General features: G+C 51.8%; 1 protein-coding gene across 1 annotated transcript; it reads left to right on the top strand.

Moving 5' to 3' along the window:
* Positions 1-1,717: 1,717 nt before the first annotated feature.
* Positions 1,718-24,734, top strand: PNPLA3 (patatin like phospholipase domain containing 3). The gene is made up of 8 exons (XM_060165072.1): positions 1,718-1,981; positions 4,617-4,849; positions 6,029-6,094; positions 10,814-11,023; positions 12,108-12,168; positions 15,840-16,055; positions 17,175-17,307; positions 18,523-24,734. Exons 1-8 carry the CDS (start codon positions 1,795-1,797, stop codon positions 18,662-18,664), a joined length of 1,248 nt encoding a protein of 415 aa, XP_060021055.1. The 5' UTR covers positions 1,718-1,794; the 3' UTR covers positions 18,665-24,734.

Below are 24,734 nucleotides of genomic sequence, written 5' to 3'. Positions count from 1 at the left end.
TGGAACCCCTGCCCAGTCCTTTCTTCTCTTTGTTTGGGCAAAGGGCGAGTCCACTTGCTGTCAACATGCAGCCACGAAGAGGAGGTCACTCCTCAGCCCTGATCCTTTCTCACCTACATCTGGGTCACGCCAGGGAAGACAGATTTCCCAGGCGGCCTGCCATGAATGTGTGTCTGTGGATAGGAAGAGAATACAAATGCCAGTGGCTGGCGGCAGGATGACTCATCCGGGGCCTGCGAGCACAGCTTCTAATTCCCGCCCCGAGCCTGGCCTTCCTGTCATTAGTCCTAAGGGTAGTCATGCAACGCAGGAGGGCTGGCAGGTGCAGGATGAAGGGGTCCCAGGTAAGGGGAGGAGGTGCGAGATTGTGGGCCCAGCTGACCCTGACAACAGGCTCAGTTTTCCCACCCAGAAATCTCATTTCTGTCCCAGCCCTGAGTGTAGGGTGGGTGTGGAGGGCAGTCAGCCGAGACAGGCCTGTGAGTGCTGCCCCCCCGCTGCCCAGCAAAGCCAGCATGGTCAGGGACAGACAGAGGGACCAGCCCTTTCCTTGCTCTGGGCCTCAATCTATGAAGTGTCTGTGTGATGTCGCTGTTGGCTCAGGTGGTCACTAGGGCCTGCAGCATCCACGCCCTGGGATTCCGGTCCATAGATGGGAGACAGAATGACCTACCCTGGGGGTCTGCAGTCCCTGAGGCAGCCCAGCCTCAGCCTCTGCCCTGATCCTGGGCCCCCTGACACCTCCAGGCACAGGTTCAGCCCAAGCAGGGGATGCCTCAGACTTGGGAAGCTGTGTGGGTGGGAGGGTCATGCATAACCCCTGTGTCCAGGGGCCTCATAGGTGACATTTTGAATCCTGGCAGCATCTCCACCCGTCGTTTTACAGAGGACACGGGGTGGGGGTGGGGCCTGATCCCAAAGCCCACACTCTGCGCTCCATGTGGGCCTTGGTGGAGAGGGGAGGGGGCTTCTCTGTCCACAAAACAGGGGGTAGGATGGCCCAGTAACCTGGGTTGCTGGCTGTACAACTCTGGGCAAAGGCCTAAGCTCCCTGTGTGGGCTGCTCTGGAAATGCTCTGTGCAGTGTGGACACAGCGGTCAAAGGGACCCTAGACACTTCCTAAGGGCACCAGGAATCACCCAGGCCTGAGCCTCCTGAACTCCCATGGTCCTGCACTGCCCACCCCACCTCCCAGCACCAAGCACCTGTTATTCACAGATTTTTCTTAGAAGTGAAACTTTGAAAGGGAAGCTTCGTGTCATTATCATTAAATGAAAAATCTCTACTGCTTGCCGTGAACTGAAGGCATCATACAAAACCCTTCAGGAAATCAGACATGAAATTCTATTTAGCTGCTGGTGTCTGCTGAAGGCTTGCTGACTCGTAAAAAGGGAAATGATAAAGCGTCAAAAAGATATTAACAACCTAAGTGGGCCGCTGTTAGTTTCTCCCTGGTTTAAGGGATGAAAAGGATCGGAAAGGGAGGTGTTTCTCTCCACGACACCCACTGTTATTGGAGCGTCGGAAACCTCTCTCCACCCTCACGCGGGCACGGGTCCTCCCCTCTCCTCTGCCCGGGTCCAGGCCCTCCCAGCCCTCCGCCGCCCGCGTGCTGCCCCAGCATTGGGCGGCCCACCGGCTACCTCGCCTGGTCCGAGCGGGGGCGGGGCCGGCCGGGTGACGTCACGCCGGGAATGCCTGGGGTGAGTGCACCCGGGCCGGCTGAGAGCCAGAGTGGGCGCCGGGCGGAGACGCGGCGCTCTCGGACCCCGGACGCCCGACCCGCCGCCGCTATGTACGACCCCGAGCGCGGCTGGAGCCTGTCCTTCGCCGGCTGCGGCTTCCTGGGCATCTACCACATCGGGGTGACCAGCTGCCTGAGCGAGCGCGCCCCGCACCTCCTGCGCGACGCGCGCACGTTCTTCGGGGCCTCGGCCGGGGCGCTGCACTGCGCCTTCCTCCTCTCTGGGATCCCCATGGGTAGGTCCAGGCCGCCGCGGGGCTCCGCGCGGGGAGGGGGCGCGCGGTGGAGCCGTGATTGGAAATGGAAACTGCGGGGTACACCCGGGGTCTCCCCAGACAGATGCCTCCTCCAGTGCATCTTTTTGCCCCGCACCGGGGAGCTTTATTGCCGGGCCTGGGAGGGGGGCGCGCCGGGTGAGCGGCTCTTCTGGGTGTGGGAACCCGGAGCGCCTCCTCGCCTCGACACCCTTTTGGGGCTTGAAGAAAGCGCCCCCAGACCCAGCCTGGGACTGAGAGCCAGGTTGTCTCAGAGCGAGGGGGAGGAGGGAGCGCGACGCCTGGGGTGGGGGGGCGGGGGGCGGGGAGGGGGGTCGGAGGCCCGATTTGCCCTGCTTCCGGCCAGGCCAGGAAGGAGGTTTTGGCCTGTGGCCCAGGGTGGCTTCCTTCTTCTCTCTGGGGACCAGAGGGACTGGAGACCCCCGGCCCCGGGCACCTTTGATCTCTGCCCAGCTCTCGTGGGAGCTCTGGGGGCGGCTGGGTGCCTCTCAGGTAGAGGGCAATTTGCTGGTTTGGATTGAAAGAGGGTTGGGTAGAGGTGTTTTGTGGAGGCGGGGAGACGGGGGTGAGGGGAGGTAGGAAAGTTGTCTCTTCCTTTTCCGGTGTTTGAGACCCTTCTTGGGGGCTGGACATCCCACATCCCCTCCTCTTCTTACCACCACACCCCTGCTCAGTGCCCTGGAAACGAGGTCCTGTGCATTTAAATCTTGTTCTAGTGAAGCATCTCTGTAATCGTGGGTACCAGTGGGAGGGGCGGACTGGGGCTTGTGGCCAGCTGGCCTAAATTACTAGGGTATGACATCCTTGGCCTGGGATCCTAGCCAGGGAGCAGGGCCTGGAGCAAGTGGCAGCATGGAGCTGTTGGCATCCAGAGGCCCCCAGACAGGAAGATAATGCACCTTTTCATTAGCCCCTGTTTGTCTGGGCTTCCTTAATGGTTTACTCTTTACTCTACCCAGGGACTGCTGTGTCGGACACTGGCAGCAGGAATCCCTTTAGTAAGCACAGCCCTGCCATTGGATAGGATCAGGGAGCAGACCCTGGGCTGAGGGAGAGGTGGAGATTAGGAGAGGCCACCGTGGCCGCCTTCCCCATCGAGGGGGAGAGGAGCAAAGGGCAGGAAATGTGACCTCAAGGAGGACCAGACTGGCCACCTTGGGCTTGAGCCAGCCCTTGTGTCCCAGAGTTGTGACCTGGAGACAGCCACATGGTCAAATGTTTAATTGGGACCAGATTCAAATGCACAGACGCCAGCACGTGAAGTGCCCTGACTCCAGCGTAGAGGGCGTTCCTGACAGGCAGAGGACAGGTGCAGCCTGGGGTTGTGTCCTGCAGGGGCTGGCTCGGGACCACCAAGTCCCTGGAAGGTGGATCTAGAGGTCCTGGCAAGAACTGCTCCGGAGGTTCTGGGAGCCCCAGCTTCCTGCTTTAACTGCCTGTCTCACTTGGGGACCACCGGGGAGCATTTCCCAGGGCCTGTGACTTGGGCATGGCTCCTGAGAGCGCCTCCAAACCCAGGCTGACTTGGCAGGAGAGACTGGCAGAACCAGCCAGCTGTGTGCAATTTTGTGCCTTCTGTCGGGGCTCAGTGGGGCCACATGTGCAGGGAGAGCTGAGTGGAGGTCGGAAGCGGGTCAGGACCTGCTGATGTGTGTCCGGCCTTCTGCATCCCAGGATCTCTGGATGACTAGGGCTCGGGCTGGGACAGGTACTCTGTCCAGGGCAGTGCAGACCAGCCAGAGGGGGCCAGGCCAGTGAGTGAGGTCAGTTGGAGCATGCACGTGCCCTGTGCCCACTGGATGGTCTGGTAATTGTGACATTAGAGGTTAAGAGTGAAGTCTAGTTGTTTATTAGGTGCTTCATCTGGGCTGAGCACCTATAGATTGTAGTGTATCTAATCTTCTCTATTTCCAAAAGGTAGTTGAGTGTGGTCCCACGTTAAAAACATGCAGTCTGAGACTCAGAGAGGCAGTGAAGTGGCTTAGTTTAGCGGCTCAACTAGTAAGAGGTGGAGGCAGGATTCAAACTCAGGTCCAAGGCTGCGCTTGCTGTCTGCTCCCTTCAGTGTTAGGCCCATTCGTGCTCAAGGTCCGACGCTGTGAGTGCCTAGCTTCTGGCCTTGATGGAGGGATGGAGGTGAGGAGAGGGTTCACGGGGCCTCTGGAGGCTCGTTCCTGTGGCCGGGGAGGGCCTAGAGCACTAACTAACAGAAATAGGCCTATCTTACCTTTCCTAGTAGCCGCATGGAAAAAGTAAAAGACATAAGTGAAATTAATTTTATTTATCCCAGTCCAGCCAGAATCTTATCATTTTCACATCTAATCAATATAAAACATAATTCATGAGATATTTTACATTTTGTTGTTGTTCTTGTTGCTTTAAGCCTTTGAGATCCAGTGTGTCTTTTACCCAGCTCAGTTTGGGCTAGCCACATCTCAGGCCCGGGAGCCACACGTGGCTGCCGGATCGGACAGCCCAGGCCTAGAGAAAGGGAAAGGTCAGCAGCTTCCCTGCTGCCAGGTTTCTGGTCCTGCCATAAAGCATTCCCATCTCCAGCGTGGTACATTCCTTTGTATACTTGTCTCTCTCCGTCCAGAGCAGACATTGCAGGCCCTCGTGGACCTTGTCCGGAGCGCCAGGAGCCGGAACATTGGCGTCCTCCACCCGACCTTCAGTTTGAACAAGGAGGTCCGAGATGGTCTCCAGAAACACCTCCCAGACAACGTCCACCAGCTCGTCTCGGGCAAAATTGTCATCTCGCTCACCAGAGTGGCCGATGGAGAAAATGTGCTGGTGTCTGATTTTCGGTCCAAAGACGAAGTCGTGGACGTAAGCAGTTTGCTTATCTGGGTGTTGTCAAGTCATAAAGACCGTTTCATTTCAGAAGCAACAAAGAGAGGGCTGTCGTAAGCCACCTGACCCGTTCTTTTCTTAAGATGCAAAAGAACCTGGTTGCCCACGGTGCTGGCTATAGCTTCCTGTACCAGGGTGATATGAACTCTGAGGGCATCCAGCGGTCTGGTCCAGAGCATATGCAAAACTGGAGTGTTCCAGGACACTTTCAGTTTCAAATAACCCCTCCCCATCCTTCAAGGCTTGGCTTATGACCTTTTGCTCCAGGGACCTCTTCCCACATGTGTCCCTCCTCCCAGCGATGCCTGTTCCTTCATGAGGACCCCTCCAGTGAAGTCCCACAAGGGTGTGAGTGTGTCTTGTTTGCCTTTAGCACAGAGAAGCTCACTGGCAATAGGAAACTACCACTTACTTAGTTTGGCCGAGGCCTTTTACAAGAATTGCTTGGATATCATTTCACTTAACACAGGTCCCTACGAGCACGCAGCCTGGCACACAGAACCAGCAGCTTCTCAGCAGCCAGTGTCATCTTCCACTTAACCTTGTTTGTGGAGGCTTTCTCTAGGCAGCCAGCACCTGTGCGTTCCCACGTGAGCCCTTTCTCTCACTGCGTCAGTGTTACATCCTGCCTGATGCTCGCTAGCGTGGCGCGACTCAAAGCGTGGGCCCCGGACCGGCAGTCGCAGCAGCGGCATCGCCTGGGAGCTTGTTAGAATTGCAGGCTCTCAGGCCCCGCCTCCAAGCTGCAGCATCAGAACCTTAGGGGTGGGGCACCGAGTCTGTGGTTCGCCAAGCTCTCCAGGCGATTCTGATGAACCTCAGCGTTTGCAAAGCCCTGATCTAGCCCCTTCCCTGTCAATCAGCTAGTCACCAACTCTTGGTTCTGTCTCTGATGGCCCAGTGTGACCCTCATGGGGAGCAGGGGCAAGAAGCTACAGTCTGCAGATGGTGTCGTTAGAGAATTGGTACTGGGCCTGAAATAATAAGTGTGTAGGTTGGTTCATGTTCGTTCAACCATTTATTAAAGCACCTCCTCTGTGCCAGGAGTGTTTTCAGGCTTGTTGCTCTCCTGGCTTGGAGGAAGCTGATAAAGACCCAGGGGAACAAAAGGCAGCCTGCTCTGGGCTGTGGTTTCACTCCCTTTTGTCTCCACAGGCCTTGTCTTGTTCCTCCTTCGTGCCTTTCTTCAGTGGCTTGATCCCCCCCTCCTTCAGAGGCGTGGTAAGTCCGCTTTTAAACTGTGTTTGAGGGAATTCCCTGGTGGTCCAGTGGTTAGGACACCTCACTTTCACTGCCAAGGGCCCAGGTTCGATCCCTGGTCGGGGAACTAAGATCCAGGAAGCCAAGTGTCCAAAAAAAAAAAAAGAGGCACTGGGCTCAGGTACCCTGGGCCCCTGAGACCTGTCCCCAGACGCGGAGCCTTTTTGCCTCTCAGCCTTCAGACAGAGATTCCATAGCTGGCCCCCTTCCGGGCTCTGTGGGCAGCAAAACCAACTTCGTGTAGAATAATTAGCTGGTTATCTGTAAGGTAAGCTCTTCAGTTAATCTTTTTTTTCTTTTTATTTTGGGAATTTTTTTTTAACATCTTTATTGGAGTAAAATTGCTTTACAGTGTTGTGTTAGTTTCTGCTGTATAACAAAGTGAATCGGCTGTATGTATACATATATCCCATATCCCCTCCTTCCTGTGTCTCCCTCCCACCCTCCCTATCCCACCCCTCTAGGTGGTCACAAAGCACGGAGCTGATCTCCCTGTGCTATGCGGCTGCTTCCCACTAGCTACCTATTTTACATTTGGTAGTGTATATATGTCAGTACTACTCTCTCACTTTGTCCCAGCTTACCCTTCCCCCGCCCCATGTCCGCAAGTCCATTCTCTATGTCTGCATCTTTATTCCTGTCTCGCCCCTAGGTTCATCATAAGCATTTTTTTTGATTCCATATATATGTGTTAGCATGCAGTATTTTTCTCTTTCTGACTTACTTCACTCTGTATGACAGACTCCAGGTCCATCCACCTCACTACGAATAACTCAATTTCATTTCTTTTTATGGCTGAGTAACATTCCATTGTATATATGTGCCACATCTTCTTTATCCATTCATCTGTCAGTGGACACTTAGGTTGCTTCCATGTCCCGGCTGTTGTAAATAGAGCTGCAATGAACATTGTGGTACATGTCTCTTTTTGAATTATGGTTTGCTCAGGGTATATGCCCAGTAGTAGGATTGCTGGGTCATATGGTAGTTCTATTTTTAGTTTTTTAAGGAACCTCCATACTGTTCTCCATAATGGCTGTATCAATTTACATTCCCACCAACAGTGTAGGAGGGTCCCCTTTTCTCCACACTCTCTCCAGCATTTATTGTTTGTAGATTTTTTGATGATGGCCTTTCTGACCGGTGTGAGGTGACACCTCATTGCGGTTTTGATCTGCATTTCTCTAATGATTAGTGATGTTGAGCATTCTTTCATGTGTTTGTTGGCAATCTGTGTATCTTCTTTGGAGAAATGTCTATTTAGGTCTTCTGCCCATTTTTGGATTGGGTTGTTTGTTTTTTTGTTATTAATCTGCATGAGCTGCTTATAAATTTTGCAGATTAATCCTTTGTCAGTTGCTTCGTTTGCAAATATTTTCTCCCATCTGAGGGTTACCTTTTTGTCTTGTTTATGGTTTCCTTTGCTGTGCAAAAGCTTTGAAGTTTCATTAGGTCCCATTTGTTTATTTTTGTTTTTATTTCCATTTCTCTAGGAGGTGGATCAAAAAGGATCTTGCTGTGATTTATGTCATAGAGTGTTCTGCCTATGTTTTCCTCTAAGAGTTTTAAGTGTCTGGCCTTACATTTAGGTCTTTAATCCATTTTGAGTTTATTTCTGTGTATGGTGTTAGGGAGTGTTCTAATTTCATTCTTTTACATGTAGCTGTCCAGTTTTCCCAGCACCACTCACTGAAGGGGCTGTCTTTTCTCCATTGTATATCCTTGCCTCCTTTATCAAAGATAAGGTGACCATATGTGCGTGGGTTTATCTCTGGGCTTTCTATCCTGTTCCATTGATCTGTATTTCTGTTTTTGTGCCAGTACCATACTGTCTTGATTACTGTAGCTTTGTAGTATAGTCTTAAGTCCGGGAGCCTGATTCCTCCAGCTCCATTTTTCTTTCTCAAGATTGCTTTGGCTATTCGGGGTCTTTTGTGTTTCCATAAAAATTGTGAAATTTTTTGTTCTAGTTCTGTGAAAAATGCCATTGGTAGTTTTATAGGGATTGCTTTGAATCTGTAGGTTGCTTTGGGTAGTATAGTCATTTTCACAATTCACTTAATCTTCACATGAGCACTGAAACAGGTGCCCAGTGGCCTATTAAGGTATAAGATGCTTAAGAGTCAGTTACTCACTTAAGGTAATAAGTTTTTTTTTTTTTTTTCTTGGCTGCATTGGGTCCTCGTTTGGGCATGCGGGCTTTCTTTAATTGCAGCAAGTGGGGGCTACTCTTCGTTGCCGCGCGTGGGCTTCTCATTGCGGTGGCTTCTTTTGTTTTGGAGCACGGGCTTCAGTAGTTGCGGCACGCAGGCTCAGTAGTTGTGGCTCGTGGGCTCTAGAAAGCAGGCTCAGTAGTTGTGGTGCACGGGCTTAGTTGCTCTGCGGCATGTGGGATCTTCCCAGACCAGGGCTTGAACCTGTGTCCCTTGCATCAGCAGGAGGATTCTTAACCGCTACACCACCAGGGAAAACCGGTAATAAGGCTTTATTCTTAGGGGTTGAGGGTTATAATCCTCTCTGGGTCTGACTCTATCCTTTTCAGCCCGTGGCTTCGGGCAGAGCTGCCAACAGGGCTGCAATTTGGTTCCATTCAACAAATATGTAAACACACATGGCTAGTCCTGAGCCCTGCCTCTGGTGGAAAAACAGAAGTTGAGGTGTTTGTCCTGCAGGCTCTGGACTGGATGCTGGGCTGTGCTGGACCACCTGGCAGCCTCCTTCTAGGGCAGCAGTTATCAGATGATTCTGTCCTCCCACCCGGGAACATCTGGCGATGTCTGGAGACAGTTTAGTTGTTACAGCTGTGGGAGAGAAGACACAACATCCCAGTGTGTCAGCAGGAAGGCACTTTAGAAACCCTCCTGGTTCATGCTTTAACAGCAGCACGGTCCTCAATTGGCAAAGCAAGTTGCAAAGGCAGGTTACACGTAGCCTCACTCATGCCCCAGAGCATCGCCGGGACAGACACATAGTTGCCCCTATTTACAGATGAGAAAACTGAGGCCTGGAGCAATTCTAACAGCGCCAGCCTGGCAGACAAACCTAGAATCACATGTCTGCTCTAGCCTACGTTAGCTGGACTACTTTGGACACATTTCTTAACCTCTCTGAGATTGAATTGGCAAAGGAGGGTTAATAATAATGAGGGTTAACAGTAGCGCACAGTTGTAGCATTGTTGTGGGAATTACATGCGGTCATGTAGTGAAGATGCGGCATAGAGCCTGGCACAGGTAAGTATTCGGTACATATGGGTGGTTTTGTCATTGCTGTTATCTTTTCATTTCCCCCAGGCTGCTCCAGCTGTGGTGAACCCCCCCTCAGTGTACTCAGATGAAACCTGCTGTTAATTAGAGCAAAACGTTGAGGTTCCACTGAGCGAACTCAGAATGTTCCTGTAGAAAAGTTCAGGGTGGAGGGAAAATTATACAGGACAGAGGAGTTATTGGACTTTATCCCTAGAGTGAAAAAAGAGTGGATATATGTATATGTGTAACTGATTGACTTTGCTGTACAGTAGAAACTAACACAACATTGTAAATCGACTAGACTCCAATAAAAACTAATTTTAAAAAATAAATAATAATTAAAAAATAGTCAGCTCCTTCCTCCCTCCTCAGTCTTAACTAAAGATTCCCGGCATTTGGTCCTGCGTCCCTTTCTGCCAGTGAGGGTTTTGATGCCTTCCTGTATCTTCCATAGAAATCACATGGCGACAATTTAGAAACTACTGCCGTGTGTGCACATCTAATCATTTTTGGACTCAAGGCAAGAATCTCTTGATAGCTAAGCCATGGCTGAACGTGCCTGATTCTTTTTTGGACTTGTTTTAGGCCAAGGTGTGCCCTGAGATTTCTCCCTTTGGAAGGATTGGCTGGGGAAATTCTCCCAGCTGTGATATTTGAAGGCCCCCCCCCGTCTGTGGGCACCAACAGCTGGGCTATGATGGTCGTGGGTTTGGGAATCATTCTAGACATTGGTTTCATAGGTGTAGACTCAGTCCAAATTGTACCAAAACCTGCCTGCCCCAGCCTGGCCGTGGGCACTAAGGTTGTTCAAGGATATGGCTACAGGAAAACTGATTCTCACAGTACTTACCCCAAATGCACCTTTGTTGTGGGATAAGATACCATTTTCAGAGAGCTCGAGTCCCAGGTTCACTGCGTCATTTAAGTCTCCAGTGCAGCTTCTCATTTCCTAGGTGTGGACGGGCTCACAGGTTAAGTGTCTTGTCCAAGATACCTAAAGCAGCAAGGCCTCTGGAATTGAGCCCATGACTGTCTGTCTCCCTTAGGGCCAGGTCTATGTCACACTCTGTCCCCAGTGCACACAGCGCCCCTGGTCTAAGCAAATTACATGGGTATGCCTAGGGACGCCCACCTGGGCTCGGGACTTGGCCGTCACAACGTGGGCCAGACGCCAGCCTCCGTCTGCCTCTTGGCCAGGCACTTTTTTGTGCAGTGTGCAAACTACACAGCAGCATGTGGCAACCCTGAGCGCCAGCCTACAGCCTGGCCTGGCACAGAAATGCTCAGTAGGGATTTGCTGAAAGAGTGATCCCAGAGCCCCTCACCGTATCTGCCTGCGGCTCTGAGAAGCCTCTGGCCATGATCTGAAACACACAGAAAACCCCAGCCCAGAGCTTCTGACAGTATGTACTTTTTTTTTTTCTCCCTTAAAAGCGATACGTAGATGGAGCAGTGAGTAACATCATACCCTTCTTTGATACCAAAACGACCATCACTGTTTCCCCCTTCTATGGGGAGAGTGACATCTGCCCCAAAGTCAAGTCCACGAACTTTCTTCACGTGAACGTCACCAAGCTCAGTGTACGCCTCTGCTCCGAGAACCTCTACCTATTAACCCGGGTGCTATTCCCTTCGGATCTCAAGGTGAGGGGGCCTGGGGGCATTTAAACAGCGCTGCTGTTCAGATCCCACCTCCAGGGGCTATAGCTTAAGTATGGGCAGCCTGGATAGTAGGATTTTTTTTTTTAATTACCCCAATGATTCTTATTTGCATCCATGGTCAAGAACTACACTGCAGGACTTCCCTGGTGGCACAGTGGTTAAGAATCCGCCTGCTGAGCAACTAAGCCCATGCACCACAACTACTGAGCCTGCACTCTAGAGCCCATGAGCCACAACTACTGAGCCCATGTGCTGCAACTACTGGAGCCGGTGTGCCTAGAGCCCATGCTCCGCAACAAGAGAAGCCACCGCAATGAGAAGCCTGTGCAATGAAGAGTAGCCCCCGCTCGCCACAACTAGAGAAAGCCTGCGCATAGCAATGAAGACTCAGTGCAGCCAAAAAAAGAAAGAACTACACTGCACTTGGTGGTTTAATTTTTTTTTTTTTTTGCTTGTGGGATCTTCAGAGATTGAACCTGGACCCTTGGCAGTGAAAGCTCGGAGTCCTAACCACTGGACCGCTGGGGAGTTCCCAGCTGGATCTTTTTTTGACTGTCGTTGTAGCGTGGTGGACCTTATCACCCTAACGTAGTAAGAAAGTGGGTAGAATCTGCACGGTGCCAGTTCTCTGGGGAGAAGGAAGGCTGTGCCACGCAACGTATACGTCAGCGTGTGCTCGCAGGGAGGGGGAAGGCTGGACGGCGGGACTGGTTTGCCCGTGCGGTTTGTACACCGAGGAGCAAAGGAGGCAGCTCTTACTGTCCCACGACAAGTAGATCAGGCCCTGGTGTTTGTTAGGGTGGAGGCTCGTCCAGGGACCCAGGGAGACCAGAAAAACCAGCACCCGTCGTGCTGGGGTACCAGCTGCATGGAGGAGGTGTCATTCGAGCTGAGTCCCGCCGGAAAGCAGAGCCCTGTCCCACACCGCAGCGGCTGCGCTGGGCACGCGGCAGCGGCTTGGAGCTTGGGGGGTTCTCGGCTTCGGGTCTGCCGTCTTCGGGTGCTGTTGAAAGGAATGGTGCCGAGCGACTGCCCCCTGCAGTTAATTTAATTGATTTGTCCACAGGTGCTTGGAGAGCTGTGCTGTCAAGGATATTTAGACACGGTCAGGTTCTTGGAAGAGAATGGTATGTATGGTAGGGCAACTGAAGTGCCCCTTTAACAAGCTTTCTGTTCACAGTCTTGGTCCACAGTCCTGACTCCATCACTCAGCGCTCAACACCTTCACCCACCGTCTCGCTCGGCCCTCTCATGAGTCCCGCGAGATAGGAAATATTTGCCCCATTTTACAGATGGGGGAACAGAGGCTTGGAGAGGCAGCCCGGGTCCGCACTCCACTCACTGGGGAGCAGAGCTGGGACCTACCTGAACCCGGATGTCACAGCCCTAGGGCTATTAGCTCTCCCTCTGCAGTGTCACCTGTCTGTGTGCTGAAGGCAGTTCCTTTGTTTTTCTTTTCTGCTTTTGGACAATTGTGAACCTTTAGTTTGATAAAGAAGGAAGATAAAGTTTCTGGGCCAGGTGACAGAATAGCTCCCACTCCCTCGAGGCAGGTGTGGGCCACGCCCACTAGCCCAGCTGTGTTCTGGGGAAGGTTCCTGCCTTTGACTCATCCTGGCTCGTCCAGGCTGGGGGACTTGGGTTCTGGAAATGTTAGAGTGGAACCAAATACGTTTGGGGCTATTTTTCTTCGATACTAAAGGTTGGTTCATGCATTAATCCTCTGAATTAGCCTTTGGCCAAGACCAAGGAGATGGTGTGGTTCACGGGACATACATGTATTTATCTACTCAGAAAATGTTTACTGCGTACCGTCTAGGTGCCAAGCAATTGACGACTCCACAGCGAACAGACGGATGTGGCCCCTGCCCTCCTGGAGCTTAGTCCTGGGGTTGTTGCCGAAATATCGGCTTCCCGGTGCACCAATGCCGAACAGAAATACAGAGACAAGAGATTTTGGAGGAAGACAGAGATTGCTTTATTTTTCTGCCAGGCAGAAGGGAAGACACGGCAGCCTAGGGCCTCAAGAACTGTGTCCCCCTCCTTCGGGAATCGGAGAAGATTTTATATGTGGGGCTCGCAATCTGGGGTATATGATAAGGATCAAAGTAGTGAAGGTCTTGCATTCTTCTTCTTCCTGCATTATTTCAAAATAGTCACAGCTGGCGTCATGTCAGGCAGCCGGGTAATTGGGTCCGTTTGTCTCTGGGTTATCGGCCTGTGACCTTTTTTCTGAAATGCAGATGCTGCAAGGGGTGATCTGCTACAAGGGAGTGCAGGATGTAATTCACGTAATGTTAAAGAGTAGTAGGTTAGCTTTGTGAAGTACAGATCTAGTTACAGAAACTACGGGTTAGTAACAGTTAAGAAACACGACTAGGAGTGATGAACTCTTTCAGGCCACGTTATGATTCTTCTCTTTCTCTAGTCTGTTTCACTGTTCCCTTTATTTTCCTTGTTCTCAGGAGAGGGAAAACTTCATTTCTATTTTTGCTGCAACATGGTCGGGGACAGATATGTCAAGAGAAGGCTGACGGTGTGCTCGGTTGCCCTGGCAGGAAGATACAGGATGCTGTAGGATCACACAGGGAGCGAGGGGATCTGCAAGGCAGGGGAAAGCAGGGCTTCAGGAGGGTGTGAATCCGTGTTGACACTCTGAGGGCGAACAGGAGCATTCTAGGCGTGGGGGACATGAACACGAGGTGCAAAGAAGGCGTGTGTAACTGGAGTGGCGGGAGTGGGGCACCCAGAGAGATGGACAGAAAGGAGAGGGGCGGGAATGGCAGTAAGTGAAAAGTTGAGGGATAAGGTTGGGCCTCACGGATGGGGTGAAAGGGTCTGCATCCCACAGCAATAGGGAGCCACGGAGGGCTGCCGGAGTGGGAGTGAGGGTGGTCAGAGGGAGCTTTGGAAGCCCCGCCCCCGGCCGCAGTGCAGAGAGTGTGACGGCAGCATCCAGGAGGTCAAGGAGGCCGCCGTGGGCTTGGCCGGGGTCACGGCAGCAAGGGTGGTGGAAGGGGCCCAAGGGGACAGGACTTGGAGGCAACCAACCAGAGATTCAGGAGGAGGAAGACTTAGGGATGAAGACCTGGCCTCTGGCTTCTGCAGCCGGCACCGGGGGAGAGGGGCTCTGCTCAGGGTTCGGGCCCTCAGGAGGGCGAGGGTTCTGCAGGGAAGCTCAGGCCCCGTGTGCCGTGCCCCGGGGGCACATTTGGGTGGTTGTGCAGGAAGCACAGTGATATCAGAGTCCGAGGTTCTGGAAAGCAGTCTGGACTGGGGTGAAATTTGGAAGCAACATGGGAATAAAGCACAGTGATGGACCCTGTGGAAGTTACTAGGTGACTTTGGGCAAGCCACCTCCCCTCTCTGGGCCTCCGTTTCCACATCTCCAGCAGAAGACATTTGGATTAAATGACGCCAGGTGCTTCTTAGTAATTCTAAAGACTGGCATGCGGCTGGGTGTTTGCGGCATCGGTGCTGGGTTTGGGTTTAATGATCTAAGAGAGGTCCTCCCTCTGCCAGGCTGGTCGCCTCGGGGTCCTGCAGAGGACGCGTGGGGCTGGGCCAGGTGTCCTCTGGGAACAGATTCTCTGAAACATGCCTAAGGGAAAGTAAGTCCCAGGGTGTGAGCTGTGTGTCTAAAAGAGGCCGGAAAGATCCAGCGGACCGTAACTGGGAGCTGTAACTTGGGAGCAAGGTGTGGGCATCCAGGGGCAGCCCCTGGTCTTTTTTTTGGTGAATTCTTCTTCTTGCATCCTCTTTTATTTTTTTTTAATTAATTAATTAATTTTTGGCTGCATTGGGTCTTCGTTGCTGCGCATGGGCTTTCTCTACTTGCGGCGAGCGGGGGCTACTCTTCGTTGCGGTGCGCGGGCTTCTCCACGGGCTCTAGGAGCGTGGGCTTCAGTAGTTGCAGCACGCTTGCTCAGTAGTTGTGGCTCACGGGCTCCAGAGCTCAGGCTCAGTAGTTGTGGTGCACAGGCTTCGTGGCTCCGCGGCACGTGGGATCTTCCCAGACCAGGGCTCGAACCCGCGTCCCCTGCCTTGGCAGGCGGATTCTTAACCACTGCGCCACCAGGGAGGTCCAGCCCCAGGTCTTTTAATCTGAGGTTGGAAGCAAGAGGTGAACCGAGGCAGGCGTGGGCATCCGAAACTACCTGTCCCGCTGCCCCCACCCAGTGTGCGAGCAGGAACCACCACTGGCATTGGCTCCTGAGCCCCGGCACCTAGGGCAGGGCCTGCACAAACCCCCGACCTAATGCTTCCTTCGAGGCCGTGTGACGGAAGGGTGCCGTCTCTGACATCACATCTCGGTTCGATTCTGGCTGTGCCACGTATTGGCTGTGTGGCTTTGGACAAATCTCTTAACCTCTCTGTGCTTCTGATTCCTCAGCTGAAAAGCGGAGATGATGGTCATGGTAGCAGTTGAATGGCTGCTGCGGGGCCTGGACCGCTGGCTTAACCAGTGGTTCCGTTACTATAAATTAGTTATAACCCTTAGCTTTGAACATCAAGAATCCACACGTGGCTTCAGGGCCCACACAGCTGGTGAGTGATGGAGCCAGGCGCCCTCGTCACACCCACCCGGCGTCAAAGCCCCGCACTCCTTTCTCCCAGCTAGGACTGCCTGCCCCAATGCAGGGGGTTAGGGTTCAATCCCTGGTCGGGGACTGATCTCCGCCTTGTACTAATAACAGGCCTGCAGCTTCCCTCTAATTTGCTGGGCAGGTGTGTGTGAGTGAGTAATGACCCTGCCGCCGGAAATTACCTGACGGGTTTGTTTCTGTGCCCTTCGCAGGCATCTGTGACAGGCCCCCTCTGTGCCTGAGTGCATCCCCAGCAGAGTCGGAAGTCGTTGAGGCCCCCCGGGAGCACGGGAGCCTGCAGTCTTCCCCGAGCATGGCCGCCAGGGAGGCGAAGCCTGAGGAAGCCACGCTGCTGGATCACCCACACCTCAGCATCCAGCCCTGGGAAGACAGCACCCTGGAGACCCTGTCGCCCAGGCTCACCATAGGTGCCGGCTCTGGGGGCGGGACGGCAGAGGCTCTGTGTGACCCTTTATGAGGCAGAAAGGGTGGCTTCCCTGTGTGTTGTAGAGGAAGGTCATGCCGCTGCGTGGGAAGAGATGGGGCGGAGCGACCAGGGCAGGCCCGTTGGGACCCGCACCGCCCAGCACGGGCCTCCCATCCCCCTGGGTCCTTGCCCAGTCTCCCTTCCCATGGGGCCTGGCCAGAGGAAAACAACCTCCAGCTGAGTTTTGTGTTAACTGGCTGTGCTCTCTGCTCCTAAAGTCCAGGCACGCTGGATATTGTGGGGGGGGACCCCCGGAGGTGGCCTGTTCTTTGAGAACGCCGTTCTCCGCCTGTCCTCCCATCTCAAAGCCTTTTCTCTCTCGAGGACCCCCTCCTAATTTCTCCCTCCCCGCAAAATCACAGTTTTGAACCTTCACTGAATCCGGTTATTTTATCATGTCATCGATTATATAATGGATAGACGAATGCACCGTCCAGCTTCCAGCTGGGCATTTGGGGAAATTCAAAGATGAACGGCACAGGGATTTCCCTGGAGGTCCGATGGTTAAGACTCCGAGCTTCCAATGCAGGGGGTTAGAGTTCAATCCCTGGTCGGGGGACTGAGATCCCACACACCGCAGGATGTGGCCAGATAGAATAGAATAAATCAAAGACCAATGGGATGCCCGGTTCTTGCCCCTGAGGCACGGACACCCCAGGAGTTGCACTAACCAGCAGCGGCTCAGATTCCTGCGATTTGAGGCATCGGGAGGTCATTAAAAAGGGGAAATAGAAGGCTAGGGGGTTCCAGGCAGAAGAGATGGAATCCAGCTGAAGGTGCAAAGAAGAGCTCATAAAACTGGGGCCAGGGGCACTTTGAGAAGTTTGTGTAAGCCTCCAAAAGTAGCCAGTTTAAGAGAGAGTCTTTAAAAGGGACCCTGTACCCTGTAGAGGATCCAAGGGCTACTTGGGCACGTTCCCCACCTGATCTCATTTGTGGAGGCTTCTGATTCTTGGGCTGCCAGGATTTGTATATTTCACAGAAATTCCAAGCACCACCCGGGGAAGATGGTTTGGTTTTTACACTGGTGAGAGACAGACCTCCCAATTGTATTTTTCAGCCCTGAGGGAAGCAATTGGAAACCAAGATGGGTACATAAACAAGATGTGCAACTTCTTACCAATTAAGGTCATGTCCTACCTGGTGCTGCCCTGCACGCTGCCCGTGGAGTCCGCGATTGCTGTGGTCCAGAGGTGAGCGCTTCACGTGGCTTTGTGGCATCCTCATGGAAGTGGGGTGAGGATTCAGTGAGAGAAGCAGTGGAAGGACCTCGGCCTGGGGACTGGCTCCTTATACATTGGGGTGGAGTTCACTGTCAGCGTGGAACACCTTGGAAAGGTGCCTCGTTGGCAAGCCCCTGCCCACCCCTCCTCCTTTCCCACTGCTGTTACATGTCTGTCACTTCTTGTAGGTCTGCACTTCTATTTTGGGATTTTTTTTTTTTTTTTTTTTGCGGTACGCGGGCCTCTCACTGCTGTGGGCTCTCCTGTTGGGAGCACAGGCTCCGGACGCGCAGGCCCAGCGGCCATGGCTCATGGGCGCAGCCGCTCTGCGGCATGTGGGATCCTCCCGGACCGGGGCACGAACCCGTGTCCCCTGCATCGGGAGGCGGACTCCCAACCACTGCGCCACCAGGGAAGCCCCTATTTGGGGATTTTATTCCTGGTATGTTGGAGGGATCTGAGGCCAACGCTGGGATGCCTACTGGATTCCTGAGCGTTTGTTTCCCCTCAATTTTCTTCTGATGTACTTTGGTGTTTACTTTCTTTTTAGCGAGTTAGTCAACATGTCCCTCAGTCCATCTTTCAAAGTCCCGACCGTCCTTCAAACTCCAGCTCAGTCCTCCAGCTTTGGCCATCCTCCCCGGAGCCCCTCTCCACCGTGCCAACTCAGCCACCCGTTCCCACACAGCCTTGCCCTGGGTTGAGGGCTGCTCTGGCATTTCCCAAGGCCCGAGATGTGGGGTCCTTTTCATGTCCTGGGTGCTGGGAGTCTGGAGGGCAGTGGTCAGGCCTCCTTGGGGGCTCCCTCTGCTGCGCTCGCACGTGGCCAAGCCCAGGAGACCTGGGCGCAGGGGGTGGTTCTCAACCACAAGATGCTCTGCGTCGGTGGCCATGTTGCCACAGAGGAGTAGGATCCTGGAAAACCAAGGTCTTTTCCTTTTATTTCCACGTAAGTCCCTTGAGCGTTCCCAAATCAAAAAAATGGGCTAATTTTCCTTTGGGGTTTTAGGTTGGCTTGTCTTTGGGAATTTATCACATCGGGGTTAGAAGTGACCCCAGCAGTTTCCCTGGACCGTGATGTCGTTGTAAGATGTCTGCCTTTGGTTAGGGCTTGGTTTTGTTCTTTTTGGTTGGTTTCTCTTCCTGCTCATACGACGTGGGCGTCTCTCTGTTTTATTCCTGCAGACTGGTGATGTGGCTTCCAGACATGCCCAGCGACATCCAGTGGCTGTGGTGGACGACCTCCCGGATTTGTTCTCAAGTGGTGATGCGTTTGCTCCCTGTGGAGCCCTGCATCAAGGACACAGGACAAAAACTCCTGAATTAACCAAGCCCGCATAGCAACCGTTGCCATGGGCGCTCCTAATCTAACCGCACAGCCCCACAACGCCATAGTAGGTAAAGTATTTGCCACGTAGCAGCCTCGAAGCACCCTGACCAATCGCCTGATGCCATCCTGCCAGCAGGAATTTTCTTTGTCTTCAGGCTATAAAAGTTGGCCGCTAGCCCACAGAGGGGGTCGGCTCTCCGAGGTCTGTCAGGAAGTGGGCTGCTGTATCTGCAGCGCCCCTCACTAACTCTGCGCCTCGTTCTCAGTAAACTCACTCTTTCCTAAGATACTTCGTGTCTGGAAATTCTTCCAACCCACGTGTGGACCACGACATTTTGGTGGCCTGTACGGGGATATCTCCTGGGGGGAATCTCCTCCCCCACCTCCTCTCCTCATTCCTTGGGACTCTCTGTGAACAGGCAAGCTGCCGTGGAAGCAACGGAGGACTCTGGCCGGGGCCACACCCTGGCGTGTTCCGAAGGCTCCACGGCTCGCTTCGCCCCAGTAACTGCCGCCCAGACGGCTGAGGATCCCTCTGTCTTCCTCCCGACTGAGGACTAGGCCGATTGGTATCGTGCAGGGACGGGTCAGGCATTTAAAAGCCGTTAGGGCACCTGCCGCTTGAAGACTCCCGTGAAAGGATGAGGGGGTCACGGAACAGACCAGGCTGTTAGAGCGTCTGCCCCCAGCAAGACAACTTCCGTGCACCGTGAGGCGCATATTGGTTCAAGCAGAACACTGAGCCCCCGTCCCTTGGCCACCGCCTTCCCGGCAGGACTACAAGGCCGATTCCTCAGCCTGTCTTCTCTGTTACTTTCACCTTTTTCTCAGTCCGGATTGACTTACAGGAGCCTAGGCATTGCCTCGGAGCCATCCCCGGAGTGCCTTTCACGTTTCAGGGAATCGCCAAACGGTGAGTCACCCGGTGGGTCCCGGGAATCTCCTCTCCTTCCTTTCTTTCCCTGCCGGAGTCGCGTGGTGCCTCAGTCGCACGCTCAGGGGTCACCTCTCACGGTCGGACGCGATTGTTGGGACGGTCGGCCCATTTTGTGCCTTAGTCGCACGGAGAGATCACTGGGACAAAGGGGCCGCCTCTCTGTCAGCCGGTGACTCTCAGTACCCCCGTTCTACGGCATACAGGCTAAGAATGGGTTCTGCGATGTCTCGGGAGCCTCCCTCGGACTTACCCCTCGGCTGTATCCTCAGGAACTGGGAAAATTTGACCCTGAAAATCTCAAAAAGAAGAGGCTCAGTTTCTTTCATAACACGGCTTGGACCCAGTATAAACTGGGGGACCGAGAACAATGGCTTCTTAATGGGACACTAAATTATAACACGATCCTCCAACTTAATCTCTTTTGCCGGAAACCAGGAAAGGACTCAGAGGTTCCTTACGTCCAGACCTTTATGGCCCTTAGTCAGAATCCGGAGCTGAGGGACTCATGCCGCACGTGTCTTTCCGTTGCCACCTCATCTCCCCGACCCCCTCTGCCTCCCTCTCCAGCAGATCTCCTAGGCGGCCCTCCACTCGACCTTTCCTGTCCCCCACTTCATGAACCCTCATTGCTTCAGCCCCTGCACCCACCTCAGCACAGCTCCCCAGTAGGTACCCCCTTATCAGGGCGAAAGCCCCCCTCCTCTCCCCACACAAGATCCAGGACTGCCCAACGCCAGGAAACAGATTCTAATATGCTTCCCTTAAGGGAAGTGGCAAATGGAGACATGGGCACTATCAGAGTCCATGTTCCCTTTCCCGTGTCTGACATTTCCCAAATTCAAAAACAAGTTAGGTTCCTTCAGTCAGGATGGCCACAATATACTTTAGAGTCCGGAGAAAATTGGTTACGATAAAAATTTTTTGAAATTGCAAAACCAGTTCTTTATGCATATGCAATTAGGGAAAGCTAGCTTGTTGAAATATCTTTTTCAGAATTCTGACCCTGAGAGAACAAAAAATATGCCTAGGAGAAAGCTTGAAGTTAACTCTTATCATGTCCTTGAACTACAAGCAAAGCCCACTTTGCCTGAGACTTCAGCCTTGGGTTAATTAGTAGAACTTCAAGCCAAGAAAAAAAAAAAAAAAAAAGAAAAGAGGCAGGGGCTTCCCTGGTGGCGCAGCGGTTGAGAGTCCGCCTGCCGATGCAGGGAACACGGGTTCGTGCCCCGGTCGGGGAAGATCCCACATGCCGCGGAGCGGCTGTGCCCGTGAGCCATGGCCACTGAGCCTGCGCGTCCAGAGCCTGTTGCTCCGCAACGGGAGAGGCTACAACAGTGAGAGGCCCGCGTACCAAAAAAAAAACAAAAACAACAAATCAAACAATTCTAAATACAAGAAAAATTAAGCTAAATAAATTTCAGATTCACGTGAACTGGGGAATATTCAATATTAAATTAATACCTGGTATTAATGTTTAAGTTTATTGATCTAATTAATATAGACATGTCTTTAGAGCGATCAAGTATAATACTTTTATTGTGCCTAGGTTTAATATAAACTAAATAAGATCTTATTATAACTGTCACAAATTTGTCAGCAATGAAAATAACTCAATGTGAAGAAACATTTTTTTTTCGGTAAAAGTCTTTTGTCATTATAGCCACTAACAGTTTCACTCTAATGCCTTTGCAAAGATGCTTCCTCTTCAAGAAGATTTATAAAGAGGACTTTTGGATAAATACAAGTTTCTGACTTTCAGACTATAATGATAACTAGGTAAGAAATTGAAGAATTCTAATGAAAAACCTGATGGCTTCATAAAAATGTTAACAGAAAGGATTAATTACAAACGACTGAATGAACCGGTAAATATGGTTGTAATTTTATGGGTTCTATCTGAAAAATGACTGGTTTGAATCTGTGTTTTCCAGGTGTAAGGAAAACCTTCCCCTCAAACTAATTCTGACTTACAGTAATTTGGTAAATTATACCTTTGTAAGCAAAATTGAAACATTTACATTTTTCGTCTGTCTGCTCACTCCAGAGATGGGAAACTCTTAGGTTCCCAGCAGCTTTATCAGATAAATTAGGAAGGCTACCTCACTAACAGGTACAGAAATCTCAAGGTATTTTGGGAACCTTGAAAAGGGAGGAATTCACCTAGATCTGGTAAGCGAAATCTGTGACAAGCCCTTGGTGTGACTTTCCTAGCCCTGAGAGGGCTTTTAAAAGTTCAGTCTGAGACTCCTTAGGAAAATTTCCCCAAGCAAAAAGCCTATATGATAATAAACTTAAAAATAAAAAAGTTTATTGAGACCAGGCTGAAATTTGGTTCTCTCTCTGTTGAGAACGAAGTTTTCTTGGAATGCTGCTTTTAATAACAAACTATGTAAGTTCCTTTGCCTTTAAGTGATTTGTATTTACTTTTTTTTTTTTTTTTGTGCCGTACGCAGGCCTCTCACTGTTGTGGCCTCTCCCGTTGCGGAGCACAGGCTCCGGACGCGCAGGCCCAGTGGCCCGTGCGCGGCATGTGGGATCTTCCCAGACCGGGGCACGAACCCGCGTCCCCCGCATCGGCAGGCGGACTCTCAACCACTGCGCCACCAGGGAAGCCCTGTATTTACTTTTAAAATGTTTCGTTACTTTAGTAAAGTAAATAAATATTATTTCACAATCATCTATGAAGATCGCGGCACGCATAGATAAAGTTCATTCTGCTTCTACAAAAATTAACCCCTCATTGCCAGACTTTTGCCATCCTGATGTCCTTAAAACATGACAACAGTCTACTCCTAAGTCAGGGAATTTAAACTGGGTAAACAATAGCTGTCAGTCAAACAGTCGGGGCTGTGGAAAATCCAAGAGGGCTGCTTGGCTTTTTGCAGCTCCCTGACAAAGCTCATGTTTTTATTTGATGGGATAAAGCCTTCCCTGGCTGCAGGGTTAATTCCCTCACAATGAAAAAAAAAAAATTACATTTCACTGAATATTAAATTCTAGTTTTGTTAATTAAGGTCTGTGTTACCAAGACTCACTTCCCAGTTAGTTCCTTGCTGTCATATTGCTAAAAAGTTTAATTGAATTATTAAAGGACACTCTTAAGTTTGTTTCTAAAGCTTATCTCAGTAATCTATTTTCGTATGAAGACCAGGGGCCCCACGACCTACAATCAGGGGATTATGCATACTGGAAAAGACATAATTTAAAGGACTGTCTGCGAGCTGGATGGATGGGGACCCATTGGGGGCTGGCTAAATGACTCTCTTTGTAACTACACCCTCAGTTTTAATCAGACTAGCCTGGAGTGGGGTCCCTGATCAGAGGAGGATGAATATGATGTATTACGTGAAGGTAATTTCACTTTATTTTGGGGAAATTCAAGGAAAAATGCGACTAAGAAATATATTAATGAAGACCATATCCCCATCAACAGCTCGGTCCGGGGAACTAAATATGTGGGGATCGGTGTGACCACCAGACACTTACTTAGTTTAACCTCCGGGCAAGATTCTCCTCCAAAATATAACATAATTCAGCTAATATTCAGAAATTTGTTATGCTGATGCCCCTGTCACACTCATAATCAGTCAGAGCCCGGATTCTCCCCTTTATGTATAGATGATTACTTCCTCGGAGTTTGGCCTTCCCGATATAATCCTAGGCCATGGGACCCCAGTCTGTTTCCAGAGGAAAACTCCCAAAAGGTCAGGGCCTGGCTCTGGGGACCCACAATGGGGGTATCCTTGAGGGGCACCGGATTTTCATTTCTGTGCGGTAACGGGGTCAACCTGGATCTTCCCACACTTTGGAGGAGCTCCTGCACGATAATTGCTGTGGTCCCAAGGCAACCATTATGACTGCAAAGGATTTAGCTTCCTTAGGAGATATTCCCAACCTTGGGTCCTTCCTCCAGGAGGCCTTAAGACCTGTCCTGGAGAGAAAAAAAAGAACCGCTGATTGGGGGGGGACATGCTTACGATAACCCAATTTTTGATTGCCCCAAAATAATGCATAGTGTCTTCAGAGGGCGCTCCTGGTTTGCGGGCATACCCCTCAGAGAGGAGAGTTCTCCATCTCACCATCAAGGTCCAGGAACCTTGGAAGGCTACGGTAGCAGCCACCGAGGAACAGCAGTCAGCCGTAGGCTCTCTGGCCAAGGTGGTTTTACAAAATAGGAGGGCCCTTAATGTTGTAACAGCTGAGGCGGGGGTGTCTGTGCCCAGCTGAATGAGACAGGCTGCTTCTATATTAATACCTCCGGCCAGGCTGAAGAAGACCTCCAAATTCTAAAGAAAAACATCAAATTAATAGAAGATTTAAAAGAGAGAGCAGGACAGGGCCCCAGCTGGCTTTCCAGCCTCCTCTCCTCTCTGAGGATCCAGATATGGACGTGGCTATTGCCCTTGCTGGGACCATTAATCCTGATGGCCCTTGTTTCGTCCCTGCATTATTAACGCATTATCTAAGTTCATTTCCTGACAGGTTCAAAAGATTCAATTCCAGATGGTGCAACAAGGGTACCAGCCAGTTGGCACATGGACTGCGTCGGAACAAGCTGCCTTATCGTTCCACGGGCCCTCATCTCCCTCCATAAACACACCCTGACAGAGAGCGGGCATTGGGACCCAGGGCGCCACGACGCCCCTGTCCAGCAGGAAGAAGCTAGGAACGGTCATCGCCCCTTTCCCCAGTGACCTGGGTTCCTATGGCCCGAGATGGGGATAGGCAGATAGTCAGTCATGAGCAGGGTGTTAAGGGGCCAAAGATTTGGCCCATATATAAAAAGAGGGGGGAATGTGGAGCCTTACGTCAAGGACAAGGGACAAAAACTCCTGAATTAACCAAGCCCGCATAGCAACGGTTGCCATGGGCGCTCCTAATCTAAACCGCAGAGCCCCACGACGCCACAGTAGGTATTCACCATGTAGCAGCCTCGAAGCACCCTGACCAATCGCCTGATGCCATCCTGCCAGCAGGAATTTTCTTTGTCTTCAGGCTATAAAAGTTGGCCACTAGCCCACAGAGGGGGTCGGCTCTCCGTGGTCTGTCAGGAAGCGGGCCCGCTGGATCTGCAGCGCCCCTCACTAACTCTGCACCTCGTTCTCAGTAAACTCACTCTTTGCTAAGATA

Source organism: Lagenorhynchus albirostris, chromosome 11 (assembly GCF_949774975.1).
Source record: "Lagenorhynchus albirostris chromosome 11, mLagAlb1.1, whole genome shotgun sequence".
In the NCBI taxonomy this organism is placed as follows: Eukaryota; Metazoa; Chordata; class Mammalia; order Artiodactyla; family Delphinidae; genus Lagenorhynchus; species Lagenorhynchus albirostris.
The sequence above is the reverse complement of the archived record's forward strand: the minus strand, read 5'-3'. Positions and strand labels throughout refer to the sequence as shown.

Coding starts and splice junctions, on each gene's coding strand:
- PNPLA3 (XM_060165072.1), top strand. CDS start 1,795: ATGTACGACCCCGAGCGCGGCTGGAGCCTGTCCTTCGCCGGCTGCGGC. Junction 6,095..10,813: donor CCCCCTCCTTCAGAGGCGTG/GTAAGTCCGCTT, acceptor CTCCCTTAAAAG/CGATACGTAGATGGAGCAGT. Junction 12,169..15,839: donor CAGGTTCTTGGAAGAGAATG/GTATGTATGGTA, acceptor TGCCCTTCGCAG/GCATCTGTGACAGGCCCCCT.